General features: G+C 44.8%; 1 protein-coding gene across 1 annotated transcript; it reads left to right on the top strand.

Annotated features, from left to right (window-relative positions):
• Positions 1–4: 4 nt before the first annotated feature.
• On the top strand, positions 5–11,552 carry NDUFS3 (NADH:ubiquinone oxidoreductase core subunit S3). The gene is made up of 7 exons (XM_074997251.1): positions 5–159; positions 1,081–1,146; positions 2,175–2,272; positions 2,796–2,945; positions 3,944–4,069; positions 9,511–9,630; positions 11,237–11,552. Exons 1-7 carry the CDS (start codon positions 117–119, stop codon positions 11,402–11,404), a joined length of 771 nt encoding a protein of 256 aa, XP_074853352.1. The 5' UTR covers positions 5–116; the 3' UTR covers positions 11,405–11,552.
• Positions 11,553–12,228: the final 676 nt, after the last annotated feature.

Raw genomic sequence — 12,228 nt, 5'->3', positions numbered from 1 at the left:
ATGTGACACCTTCTGCTTCCGGTTTGGGAACGGGGGGACTTCAATTCCAGAGGCGCCTTCCGGTTCCGGTCCGTGTCCTTGTTTGTCCGTGTCCCGGGTTCACTCTGCGCGGCGGGATGTTGGCAGCGGCGCTGGGGTTGGCGCGGGCCGGCCTGAGAGGTGAGGCATTGGGGGTGGGAAAGGGCAGCTGGGCTTTGGCTTAGCGGGGGTCGGGGCGAGGGGCGGGGTTGATAGTCCCAGCCTATGTGCAGCCCTTCTGGCTGGAGCAGGTTGCCCCCGTGTCCCCTTTCAGGCTTTCCTGGAGTGTTTCGATGGCAGAGGTTGTCTGTCCGTCCCTTCTCTGCCTGGCTGGGTCGGCTAGTGCTGTGCGGGGGGAAGTTTGATTCCTGTGTGTTCTGTATGGCTAAGTGGCAAATGTCTTCTGTGTCTCACTTGCCACCTGTGTTTCCGGGCCTCGCTTCTGTTTGTGACTCCGCGTTTAGTAAAAATCTGCCCGTGTCTTGTGCGGTTACATGCCTACTTAGTTAATGTTTCTGAGAGGAGGCTTGAATCACGGGAAAGAAAGACGGGATTTCCGAGATCCATGTTGTATTTGCTTTTTTCTCTCTGTTAAGCAGGGTACCACTATATTAGCTTTTGCTCTAGTTGTGACTAAGTAAAATAGTTGGGCATACGGTTCCGACATTGGTGTGCTGTCCGAAAGTGTGATTAATCAGATTTTTGGGTGAGGAGAGAAGGGTGTATTGTGCTGAGTGGAAAAGTTCTCACCATAGCCTTCATTTTTGTATAGCACTTAGTAGAGCGAATAGGCCTCTGTGGTAAAACTTGTGAGTAGCATTTGTCTGTTGGACTACACATTCAGATTTCCTTTAAAGTATTTTCGATACGTTACATAATTATGCTTTGGGGAGTGGAGGTCAGGCTTAATTCTCCTATGTTAAAATGGATATCATATCACCAGGGTGGAGCAACATGAATCAATCTTCTAGTCTCTGGAGTGCAGGAAAGAAGATGTTCCCCCTATTACTAAGATGGAGTATGTGATGAAAACCATTTCATGTATGCGCTTTCTCTTTGTAGCTGCTGCACGCCCTGCAGTGCTGTTGCAAGCTCGTTTTGAGGGAAGCTCCCCAACAGAGACTCATCGTAAGTCTGTTCAAATGTATTATTATTTCACCAACCCGTGAAGTCTGTATAGCAGATATCATTTAGAAAACTTAGTAAGGTGCCCATATGTTCAAAATCAGCCCAGAACATTTTTGCATTTTCGTTTATCTCTGTCCCTTACTCTTTCAAATTGTGTTGATGCTCCTACTGCCAGGTTCTGATTCAATTGTAACACCTGCCTATTTCTGAAAGGAGAAGAGAATTTTTATCTTTTAGCTGAATGGGTTTGTCACAAAATACAGAAGAATAAATGTTAACAAGCATTTTGAGCAAAAGAAGAGCTGTGGTTATGTCCAGACTCGTGACACTTCTCTCTTTGGTGTATTGAACGTCATACTGTTTTCATTAGACTATTTTTGGTGATCATGTCAGATCTCATTCTGTGTATTAGTAAATCTTGAACAGCAAAAACAAATGTTTTGGTTGACAAAATGCAAATTAAGACTACTTCTGGTGTGAAAAAGGTTGCGAAGATGCTGGAACATTATATGAAAAATGGGGACTATGCTCTTAGAACTAAGACATTATGTGCTGGAGAAACTGTTCTCTTATCAAGAATCAGTCTGTTAAACGTCTTGGGAAATGTTTGCACATGTTCTTTCTCAACTTCTCTCTGACTTTATTCCTTTTACTGAATTCTAACATCCCCTATATTCCACATCACCTTTAATTCTACTGTGTGGTGCAAGTAGTTTCATTTTCATTAACACAGGGTGTTCTGTTATCTGGCACCTGATAGCTGGGTACTGAAGTAGTGTTGTCCACTTACCAAAGTCTGTTTCTTAAATATGCTATGCATGTTGTATGTTGCCACAGATTAGACTCCTGGTATTGGTAGGTAACCATTTAGTTCATCACACTTTCTCACTGAGTTCTCATGGCCTGTCTCCTCAGATGTGGCTGGTCCCTATTGCCAAGCTGGCTACGGTCATACTTAGCTAGTGTGAGTAGGGAGTTGCTGCTCCTTCTTCTGTAGCTTGCCCTGAGAAATCTGTTACTCTTTCTAGCCACTGTTAGACGAAAGGATGAAGTGACCCAGAAGCAGCTTTGTGATTTTGGAAAGTATGTGGCTGAAATTCTGCCCAAATATGTCCAGCAAGTGCAGGTAAGTATAATCAATCAAATCGTTCTAGCTTGGGAGATGTGTAGTGAGGAGCTAGTTGGTAGATCCCTGCATGGATATTTGTATCTACAAATCCATAATCTACAAACATGGTCTGTAGCTGTGTTCACTATAAGCTCAGTTCTTGGACAGGTGCTGCTTAGCTGATTAGCAGAGTACCCCTGCCACTCGCAATGGGCACCAGGTGTTTCTGTGGGTGGTGCACAGCCACGCATGCCTTCATCCAAATAACAAAATTTATTCTACCGATGATGGAATAAATTAGGGGGAACACTGGTCTGTGGTTAGGAAGCAGATATCCACAGATTTACAGGCACCTACTGCTTGAGTGAGAAAGTATGACAGAGCGGGCTAAAAACCATTTCTGCTATTGAGTTTCTTGATGTAATGTGATATACCTGATCATGTGGTTCAAACATTCGTGATCTGAAAATCCTGCTTTACTCAATGTACTACTCAGTCCCTTCAGTGTCTATCCTAATTCGCTTTCTGTTCCTTTCCACAGGTGACCTGTTTCAGTGAATTGGAGATACTTATCCATCCTGATGGCATTCTTCCAATTTTGATTTTCCTTCGAGATCACACCAATGCACAGTTTAAATCCCTTGCTGACTTGACTGTTGTTGATATCCCGACTCGACAATACCGTTTTGAGGTAGGAGCTATTCCTTGAAGGTACAAAGGATTAGAGAAGATGATGTAGTTTAAGATAAGCAGTTGCTTATAGCTTTGGCTATGGTCTTTGCTTTCTGCACTAGTTATGCTTGTCTGCTGGAAGAGCATTGGGGCTTGCTTAATCCACAGAGCATAGAATCAGTTGTATTACTGGCACATCATTAACGTGCCCAGTTAAATAGTGAACCTGAGGCACTCTGACAAGAAGTGTCTGTCTCTGGTGGTCACAAGGCAAGTGCAAGACTGCTAGGCAAAGTCTGTGCCACTACCCAATTCAGTATTTCATTGTCCCCCATGGAACTGGTGCTGCAGAACTGCCAGCCATCATTAGGGGCTACTGAACTGAGCAGAGCCCAGCTCTCCAGTTTGCAAATACAGAACACTGTTGAGGTGTGAGGGAAGCCTGAAGGATTCTGTGCTGCTGTAGTTCTGAGAACATCCTGAAGGAAGGAGGCAGTATGTAGGAAGCTCCATAAAAGCCTGGTACCCAGCATCAGACTGTTTCCCTCTAGGGATTCTTGGGCTCTTAGAGTATAGGTGTCTGGACTGTGGAGACTGCTCCACAGCTGTATCCAATTTCTGCTTATTTTCTAAACTGGTCAAGTTAAACTTTTTCATTTTTTTCCCACTTGCTTTGCACAATGTAAGGTTATATATCTTAACACTTCACGTGGTCAATTACGTTTCCGGACGGTCAGTTTATTTCTTGGAAAATTAGAGGTGGTGGGTTTTGGTTTTTTTCATAAATCAGGTCAATAATAGAAAAGTTATTTTAAGTTTTAACTATGGAGTGACTACCTTTAGTCGATAGGCATGAAGTGCTATCATGGACTCACTGGAAAGCTATCTTGAAAACCTTTATTCTTTCTTGCCTGTGCCTGTTCAGATGGTATCTTACAATAAAAATTGTTCTGGGAGACAGTTTATAAGTGAGGTGGGACACAACAAACTGGTTTGCTTTTTCTCAATTCCCTTTAGATTGTATATAATCTCCTGTCTCTACGCTTCAATTCTCGGATCCGTGTGAAGACATACACAGATGAATTGACGCCCATTGATTCAGCAGTGTCAGTGTACCAGGCAGCAAACTGGTATGAGAGAGAGGTGAGCTCCAGTGTGCTTTTCCAGGGACTTTGTGCTTGGGAACAGGATCCATATGGGGGTGGAGGAGGCCATGTTTCTGCCATAAAACCCTATTCCTCTGGGGACTGGACAGCAAAGAGTGGTGTTGCCCTTGGGAATGGGAGAAGAGTCCTTTGATGCTGTACTGAAGGCTTTGAGCAAAGGCATAAGATGATCCAGTGGCTGGAAGTTGAAATCAGAAACCTTCAGACTGGAAATAACAGATTTTTAACAACGAGGATCATTAAACTTTGGAACAGCTTTAGGATCAGATACATAGGACTGTAAGGGATCTTGAGAGCTTATCAAGTCCAACTCTCCATCAAGTAAACTTAGACCCTCCTGAACAGATGTTTGTCCAAGGTGTTCTAAAATACCTCTGACCAGGATTCTACAATCTCCCTTTAAAAACTTGTTCTAAAGTTTAACTTCCCTCCTGGTTAGAAAGTTTTCCAAATATTTAACCTAACATGTGCTTTGTTACAAATTTGATTAAATTACTCCTTGTCCTGTATTTGGTGGACATGGAGACCCATTGATCACCATCCTGTTATTGCCGTTAATGTAGTTGAAGATTATCAGGTCCGCCCATCCGTTTCTTTTTCTGAAGATTAAGCTTGTCCACTTTTTTAACCTTTCCTCATAAGGCAAGTTTTCGAAACCTTTTATCCTTTTAGTTGCTCTCTTCTTAACTCTGCAGCTTGTCCACATTTGTTCCCAAGTGTGAAGCCCAGAATTGGACAGAAGACTTGAGCTAAGGCCTCACCAGTATTGAGTACAGCAGAACAGTTACTTCCTGGATGAGACACATGTTAAGATACCCTAGAATGTCTTTTTTGCAATGGCTTCACATTGCTGACTCATTCAATTTGTAATCCACTATAATCTCAGGTCCTTTCAAACCAACTAGCCATTTATTCCTCACTTTGTAGTTGTGCGTTTTGATTCCCTCTCCTCCTTCCCTCCCCCACTTCCAAAGTGAAATGGGGTACATTTCTTTATTGAATTTCAGCTTGTTGAATTCAGACCAATTCTATGTTTTTCCTAGGTCATTTTGAATTCTAATCCTGTCCTCCAAAGTGCTTGCAATCCGTCTTAGTTTGGTGTCACCTACTAATATTATAAACATGCTCTCCACTCTGTTATCCAAGCAATTAAAGAAAGCATTGAATAGTGTGAAACCCCATTAGAGACATCCTCCCAGTTTGACAATAAACCATTGATAACTATGAAGTACAGTCTTTTAACCAGGTTGTGCACCCATCTCATGGTAATTTCATCAAGGCCATATTCCCTACTTTACATATGGCAATGTCATGTGGTACTATGTCCAGAAGCTTTATTCAGATCAAGATATAGCATATCTTCTGCTTCTCCCATCCACTCAGCCCAACGGAAGAAGGAAATTAGGTTGGTTTGGCGTGTTCTTAGCAAACCCATGCTACTCCGAATAAGATTATTATCCTCTGGAACAGGGGTAGGCAAGATACGGTCCATGGGTTGAATCCAGCTCACCAATCCACCAGATCCAGCTCATGGACTGCCTCAGGCACAGGCCAGTCATCTGCTCTATGTAGTTCTCTGCTTCAGGTAATAAGCTGGGGGAGAGGCTTCACGTGCTGCTCCCGCCCCCTTGCACAAATCTCTCAGCTTCTAGTGGCCATAAACCATGGCAGCGTGCAAAGCCTCACTCCCTTTAGTGTCTGGAGCAGAGAGTCACATGGAGCAGGGAGCAGTTTTGAGTAGTCTGGGGCTGCAGCAGGCAGAGAGCCCCTCTCAGGTCCCTGCAAGACAGCTGGACAGAAGCTGCCCAGGTCAATCTCCCAACCAGAGCCTGTCTCTGGCACTCCAGCTCCTTCCTCCCTGCAACCTTCTGACTCCTCCCCACATAACCCTGACTCTCTCCCCTCCTCCTGCACTCATACTCCACATCCCTGTACCCCAGTCTTGTCCCCTGGTTCACAACCCAGACCCCTACACCACGTCCTGCTCCCATAGCTCACATATCCCAAATCCTCTGCCCCTCCTGCATCCATACCCCTCCTAGACTCTACACCCCAGCCCCCCCATCATGGGTCACAACCTCCTTTTGCCTGAGGTCACAAGCTGTATCCCTGCACTACAGTCCCCTGCCCCAAGTCACAATCAGGTCTAGGACAAACTCTCTCCCAGACTCCACATCCCCTCCTGCACCCCAAACCCTTTGGCACCTAACCTCCATCCCAGATCCTGCACCACCTCCATGAATATGGAAGAGTGCAGCCCTTGACCACTTTCCAAATTCTAGGAGTGGCCCCCATCCAAAATTATAGTCCACTCTTGCTCTAAGATGTAGAAACGATGGTGGTTGTTTCAATGGTTAATGGCCTTAATTGTTAAAAATTTGCATCTTCCTTCTAGTCTGAATTTGTTTAACTGGCAGTTTTTAAATTAAGGTTGGATTCAAATTCAAGCTCAAATTCAAACAACTGTTTTTGGGAAAGCTTTACGGCCTGTGTTATTTGATAGGCTTGGAAAGATTTTTTTTAAATAGGTAAATGTTGGAAATGTCCCATACGCAAACTCGTAGGAAAAAAATTCCCCACTGGTGTTGACAGAAGTTTAAAGATAGGTCTTGGCAGTCACTCAGTACTGAGTAGGACATCTTCATATCACCCTCCTGTTTGAGTTCATGGTTGATCAGCCCAATTCTGGAGCAGCAGATCTTATCACAGAAGGAATAGGTGGTGGTAGTTGTTGGAAGGGCGCACGGCAGTTTTTGATGCTCTTTTCTTCTCCTCCTCCTCTGCACTGTGGCAGGACCTCTTAAATTGCACCATCCCCACACAGATGACTGTTCTCCCCTGCGGACAGTCCTGGGTAAGGTCGTCCCAAGTGTTGACACCGATGCTGCACTTTTTCCATGTGTGCATTCAGCATGCCTTACACCGCTTCTGCTGGCCCCCAATGCGCCTCTGTCCTTCCTCCAATTCGGAAAACAGAATCTGTTTTGGGAGGCATTGATCAGACGTCCGAATTATGTGACCAGTCTAACAAAGTTGTTGATGAATGATAACATCTTCAGTGACGGTCAAGTTCAACTCTTCTAGGATGCTGGTGTTTGTGCACCTATCCTTCCAAGAGATATTTGGGATTCTCCTGAGGCAGCGTTGATGATATTGTTCAAGTGCCTTCAAATGATGCTTGTATGTTCAGGTTTCACATGCATACAGTCGTGTTGGAACAACCACTGCACAGTATAAAAGGAGCTTTGTCTTGGGATAGATGTCCTGGTTCTCGAAGACCCTCTGTCTCTAGCAGGTGAAAGCAGAACTTGCATGGCTCAGATAATGCTGTATTTCTGCATCAAAGTCAACTGTAGTGCAAAGATGACTTCCAAGGCATGGGAAGTGCTCCACATTTTCCAGCAGTTCTCCATTGACTTCAATAGCAGGAATAAGAGATTGTCCTGTCGGTGAGGGTTGGTGGAGCATCTTGGTCTTTTCAATGTTCAGTGTGAGGCTGAGAGTGAAGTGAAGGCACTTAAGATGGTCTGAAAGGCTGCGGGAGAAAGAGTAACAACCGTGTTGTCATTCACATACTGGAGCTCCATGATTGAAGGCTAAAAGCAAGACCTCCACAACGTCAGTCTCCTCAGATTGAAAAGCTTCCCATTCATTCTATAGACAATTTTCACACTATCTGGAAGCTTGCCATCAATGAGGTGAAGGGTCATGGTGACGAAGATGCAGAAGCATGATTGGGGCAATGAGGCAGCCTTGCTTGCTCCTGTTTTGATCTCAAAGGGGGTTGCTTTGGGATCCGTTGTTGCTCAATACTGTGACAGTTGTGTTGTCATGAAGCACCGTCAAGAGGCTAATTAATTTTTTTGGGGCAGCCGATCTTTGGGAGGATGGTCCACAGGGCGCTACACTTGCCTGAGTCAAATGCTTTGCTCAGGTCAATGAAATTCATGTATAAAGCTTGGTTGTGTTCACAACCTTTTTTTTTTTTGCAGTTGCCAGATCGTGAAGATCATATCTGCTGTTTCTAAAAATTCTCAGAAGCCAGATTTGGCTACCGGTCCTGGAAACATCAGGCGTAGTTTGATGAGAAGAAATTCTCCCAGAAGCCCATGGTTCTTCTTTGAGTGATTGCTCCTGTGCATTCCAAACTGGGTGTTTGGTCTCCACAAGCTCCAATGATGGCATTTTTCAGATGACACCAGTGCTTTTTCTCATCTTTAGGGTGTACTGTTGGCAGCTTCCTTTGGAGCACCAAATGGAAGTCACTTTGTCTGATGGGGTGCTTCAAGCCTTGTATGTTGATGTTTTGTTGGATCTGTTTCCTCTGACTTCTCTGTTTGATGAGAAACCTCATTGCCATTGTGGATGAAATAAGTCAGTGATCGGTCCAGCAGTCATCAGCACTGGTCACTGCACATGTGAGAAGGACATCATGCTGATCCCAAGAGCAGATGATGACATAGTCTATGACGTGACAGTGCTCTGATTGAGGATGCTGCCCTGAGGTCTTAAATTTGTTTTTCTGGCGGAAGAGGGTGTTTGTGATGATGAGCTCGTGTTCTGCACCTTTCATAAAGAGGAGCAATCCACTGGAGTTGCTATTGCCAACTCCTTCTTTTCCAATGGTTTAAAGATAGGCAAAGTAAGAAAAATATAGATTGATTTTAGGATAGACGTGATGATGACAGTTTGTGTTTTAACAATGATAAAACTAACTTTTGAATCTCAACATTTACGGTTGTTATGATTCTTCCTCCCCCCCATAATTTCCCACAGCTGTGAAAATTTAAGGAGATTAAAATTGGAAAAATGCTTCTTAAAACCCATGGTTCGCATAGCTCTGAAAACTAAAATGCTGGGGGGGTGGGGTGATGCTTAAACATTACTCTTATCTGTTGAAAGGGCAAATAAAAAAATTAGTTTTGCCAAGCCTCCTTAAAACCCATAATTTTATATATGTCAGACTAGATGATCGCGTTGGTCCCTTCTGGCCTTGATATCTAGGAGCAGTTCCTCTGAGCAAGTGTCCAGTCACTACACTGGCCAGGCATCTAGCCTACACATTGTTTATACAGTATATGAGGAGGATGGCTTCCCATGGTGCATTGGGCAGTCCTGTTTTGGGAAGAGATTTTCTTTGGGTTGAGATTTTCTTTGGATTGTCCCCTCTTAGATGAGGTTTGGCAATTCTAAGCCTCTGAAGTATACCAAGAAGCTTTGTAAGATGCAACCATAGAATTGTAGAACAATAGAGCTGGAAGAGACCTGAAAAAGCCATCGAGTCCAGCCCCCTGCTCTAAGTAGGACCAAACCCATCAGATCAGCCCAGCCAGGGCTTTGTCGAGGCGGGACTTAAACACCTCCGGGGACGGAGACTCCGCTACAGTGATGTGGATTGTTTGGTTTCTTTCCTTTTAGGTTTGGGACATGTATGGGGTCTTCTTTGCCAACCACCCTGACCTGAGGCGAATGCTAACAGACTATGGGTTTGAGGGCCACCCGTTCCGGAAAGACTTTCCACTCTCTGGATATGTGGAGGTAAGCAGACTTCTGGTTCATTCTACGTTCAAAATACCTGTTGTGACGAAGCCCTCAACCGCCTTTCAAGGGTTCTGCACTTCCAGGTGTCTCAGAGACTCACAGAGGCCCCTTTCGTTGCCCTGGGACTTCCTGAAGGCAAGGGTCTCCCTTTACCGAGCCATTCTCATCCCAGGCCAGTCTGAATTTGGGGTGGAGCAGGTTCCTCTCTGCCAGGCTCCAGCTGCTCAGGCTCTGCCCCAGTTGGTCTGCCCTCCAGGGGAAGTGGTGGGGGTCAGGGAGTCCAGTCCCACCCACTGCTCTGGACTCCAGCCCAGGGACCCTAAGAAACGAGGGAGCTGGTGGGAGCTTTTTGCCCCTGCCATGTGGCAGCAACCTTTCCCTGGGCCTCTTCCCCCACCACTATCCTCTGGGGTCTTTTCCTCCCCTTTTACCCTGTGGCTGGTCTGGTCTGGTCTGGTCCACTCTTCTTCTCCAGCCTCCTCCTCTCTGGGCACCACTCCCCTCCTCTCCTGCCACCTGGGGAAATCCTTTTAGAGAAAGCCTGGAGGCCTTAACTGGCCCCGGGTGCTTTAATTTGCTGGCTAACTCCTGATGCACCCCAGCTGCCTGTCCAGCCTGCAGGACTGCACCCTCTGTGAACCTAGGAGGGGAGCAAAAAGGGGTTCCTTCAGCACCCAAACTGTTCCCCTTCCATCAGGTGCTGATCAGCGGCAGTCTGTGATTTGCCACTGTTTATTCTTCAGAGCTGGGGCATGGCTGTTACAGAACTCTGGAATGTTAGCTTAATGATCATTCACCTTTTCTTAGTGCTTTTCAGGCTGTACAGGTTCCACTTGGAATGTAGCACAGCCCCCTGCTTTATAGGGAAGTTCTGGTACAGAGACATGGTGCAAATCTTTCCTCCTATACAAGAGCAGCAAAAAGTTTTGCTTTCCAGAAAAGAGATCTGTCTACCTTTAGTGCCCCATCCCAAAGATCAAACTCACTGAAATGCTTGAAGACTTAGTTTAACTCCCTCAGAGGAAAAAATGATTGAGCTGATCCATTGGGAACCTCTGTTTCCAGGGAGTGAAGATGTTTCAAACCCAAAGGCAAGTCTCCAAAGCCATCACCTTCAGTTGCCTGAGCTATCTTCCTGCACCTCATTTCTCTAACCTAGATTCAAATGAAATGAATTTGTTTAGTCTCCACCTAGTCCTACGTGACTGCATTGCAAAGCATTTTCACAACTGAAAATCTGTTGAGGAGAATCTGGGGCCTAGAAGAGATAAGAATGCAGGTCAGGCTTAGGTGCTTTAACTTCCTTTTGAGAGGAAGGTCAGAAGTGAAATAGCAGAGTGGGCTGTAGGGAAGGACCAAAGGACATCTGCTGAGCTGAGGCTGGGAAAACAGAACTGGAGTAGCAAGGGGTGAGGCTTGAGGTGCGTCACTGACGTAGATGGGACATATCTGCACTTTGCCTGATTCTCCTTATAGCATGTGTCCTGAGCTTTGAACTAAACAGCTGGAGCAAACATGACACTTTTTGTATTTGGCTAACAGAAGAAACTGCTTAGTGGCTGGGAACAATCAATGGTGACCAGCTTGTTTTGCCCTCTTGCAGCTGCGGTATGATGATGAGGTGAAACGGGTTGTGGCAGAGCCTGTGGAGCTGTCTCAGGAGTTCCGGAAATTTGATCTAAATAGTCCCTGGGAGGCCTTTCCTGCCTATCGTCCAGCTCCAGAGATCCTGAAAATAGTAGCAGGAGACAAGAAAGGAGATGCAAAATAGCAGCAGGACAGATAGGATGATGGGAACTTCCTGGGTGGCACTGATCTTCCTGTTCTACCTTAATATTTATATGAATAAAACCTGACTTGAAACCCTTGTCTGTGAATTCATGAATAAAAAATGCAATTTTCTAATTGGCTGGAAAGCAGCTGGAAGAGTTCAGGCTTTTCATTACCTGTAAAATCACTAACAAGAAAAACTATATTAACTGAATACATGGCTCCTATGAAGAACTAGGGAAGGGACTATTAGACACAGTGGTTCCCAACCTAGGGTCCACTGGCCCATGTCTTTGAGGGTATTGCAGGGGGTCCATGGAAAAAAAAAGGTAAATAAAAATTATCGTAGAAAATGAGAGGTAGTCGTGCTAGTCTGTATTCTAACAAAAAAAATCAGCAGTCAAGTATCACTTCAAAAACAAAATAATTTGTTAGGTGATGAGCTTTCCTCAGACAGACCCACTTCTTCAGATCACAGATTCAGATCATAGAAAATAAGTTAAATTGCCAGTTACTCTATTGTTGTTTTTAAATTAAATATCTTCCAATAATGTTAACTGCTGTCGGAAAACCTATGTTGTTGTTTCCTTTTTCATTTAAAGATGTGTACATAACAACAGCTAGAACTGGCTCTGATGGTGGTTCACGAAGGGTTTGGGGGATGATGGGAGGTCCACCCTAGTGAAAAGGTTGGGAACCGCTAGACTGGAGAACAGGAAGGAAAAGGGGTGCAGATAAAGAAGGACTCAACTGTCCTCTTTCTTTTTAATTAAATGTTATGGGGAGAACCTTGCTTGTTTACAGGGAAATATTTGATTAACATTT

This window comes from Carettochelys insculpta, chromosome 6, assembly GCF_033958435.1.
Source record: "Carettochelys insculpta isolate YL-2023 chromosome 6, ASM3395843v1, whole genome shotgun sequence".
NCBI classification, from domain to species: domain Eukaryota; kingdom Metazoa; phylum Chordata; order Testudines; family Carettochelyidae; genus Carettochelys; species Carettochelys insculpta.
Note: the sequence above shows the minus strand (reverse complement) of the source record. Positions and strands in the feature narration are given on the sequence as shown.

Excerpts from the sequence above, each read along its gene's own strand:
- NDUFS3 (XM_074997251.1), top strand. The coding sequence starts at position 117 with ATGTTGGCAGCGGCGCTGGGGTTGGCGCGGGCCGGCCTGAGAG. Across the intron at positions 2,946-3,943 it reads CTCGACAATACCGTTTTGAG|ATTGTATATAATCTCCTGTC; the intron begins GTAGGAGCTATT and ends AATTCCCTTTAG. Across the intron at positions 9,631-11,236 it reads CACTCTCTGGATATGTGGAG|CTGCGGTATGATGATGAGGT; the intron begins GTAAGCAGACTT and ends GCCCTCTTGCAG.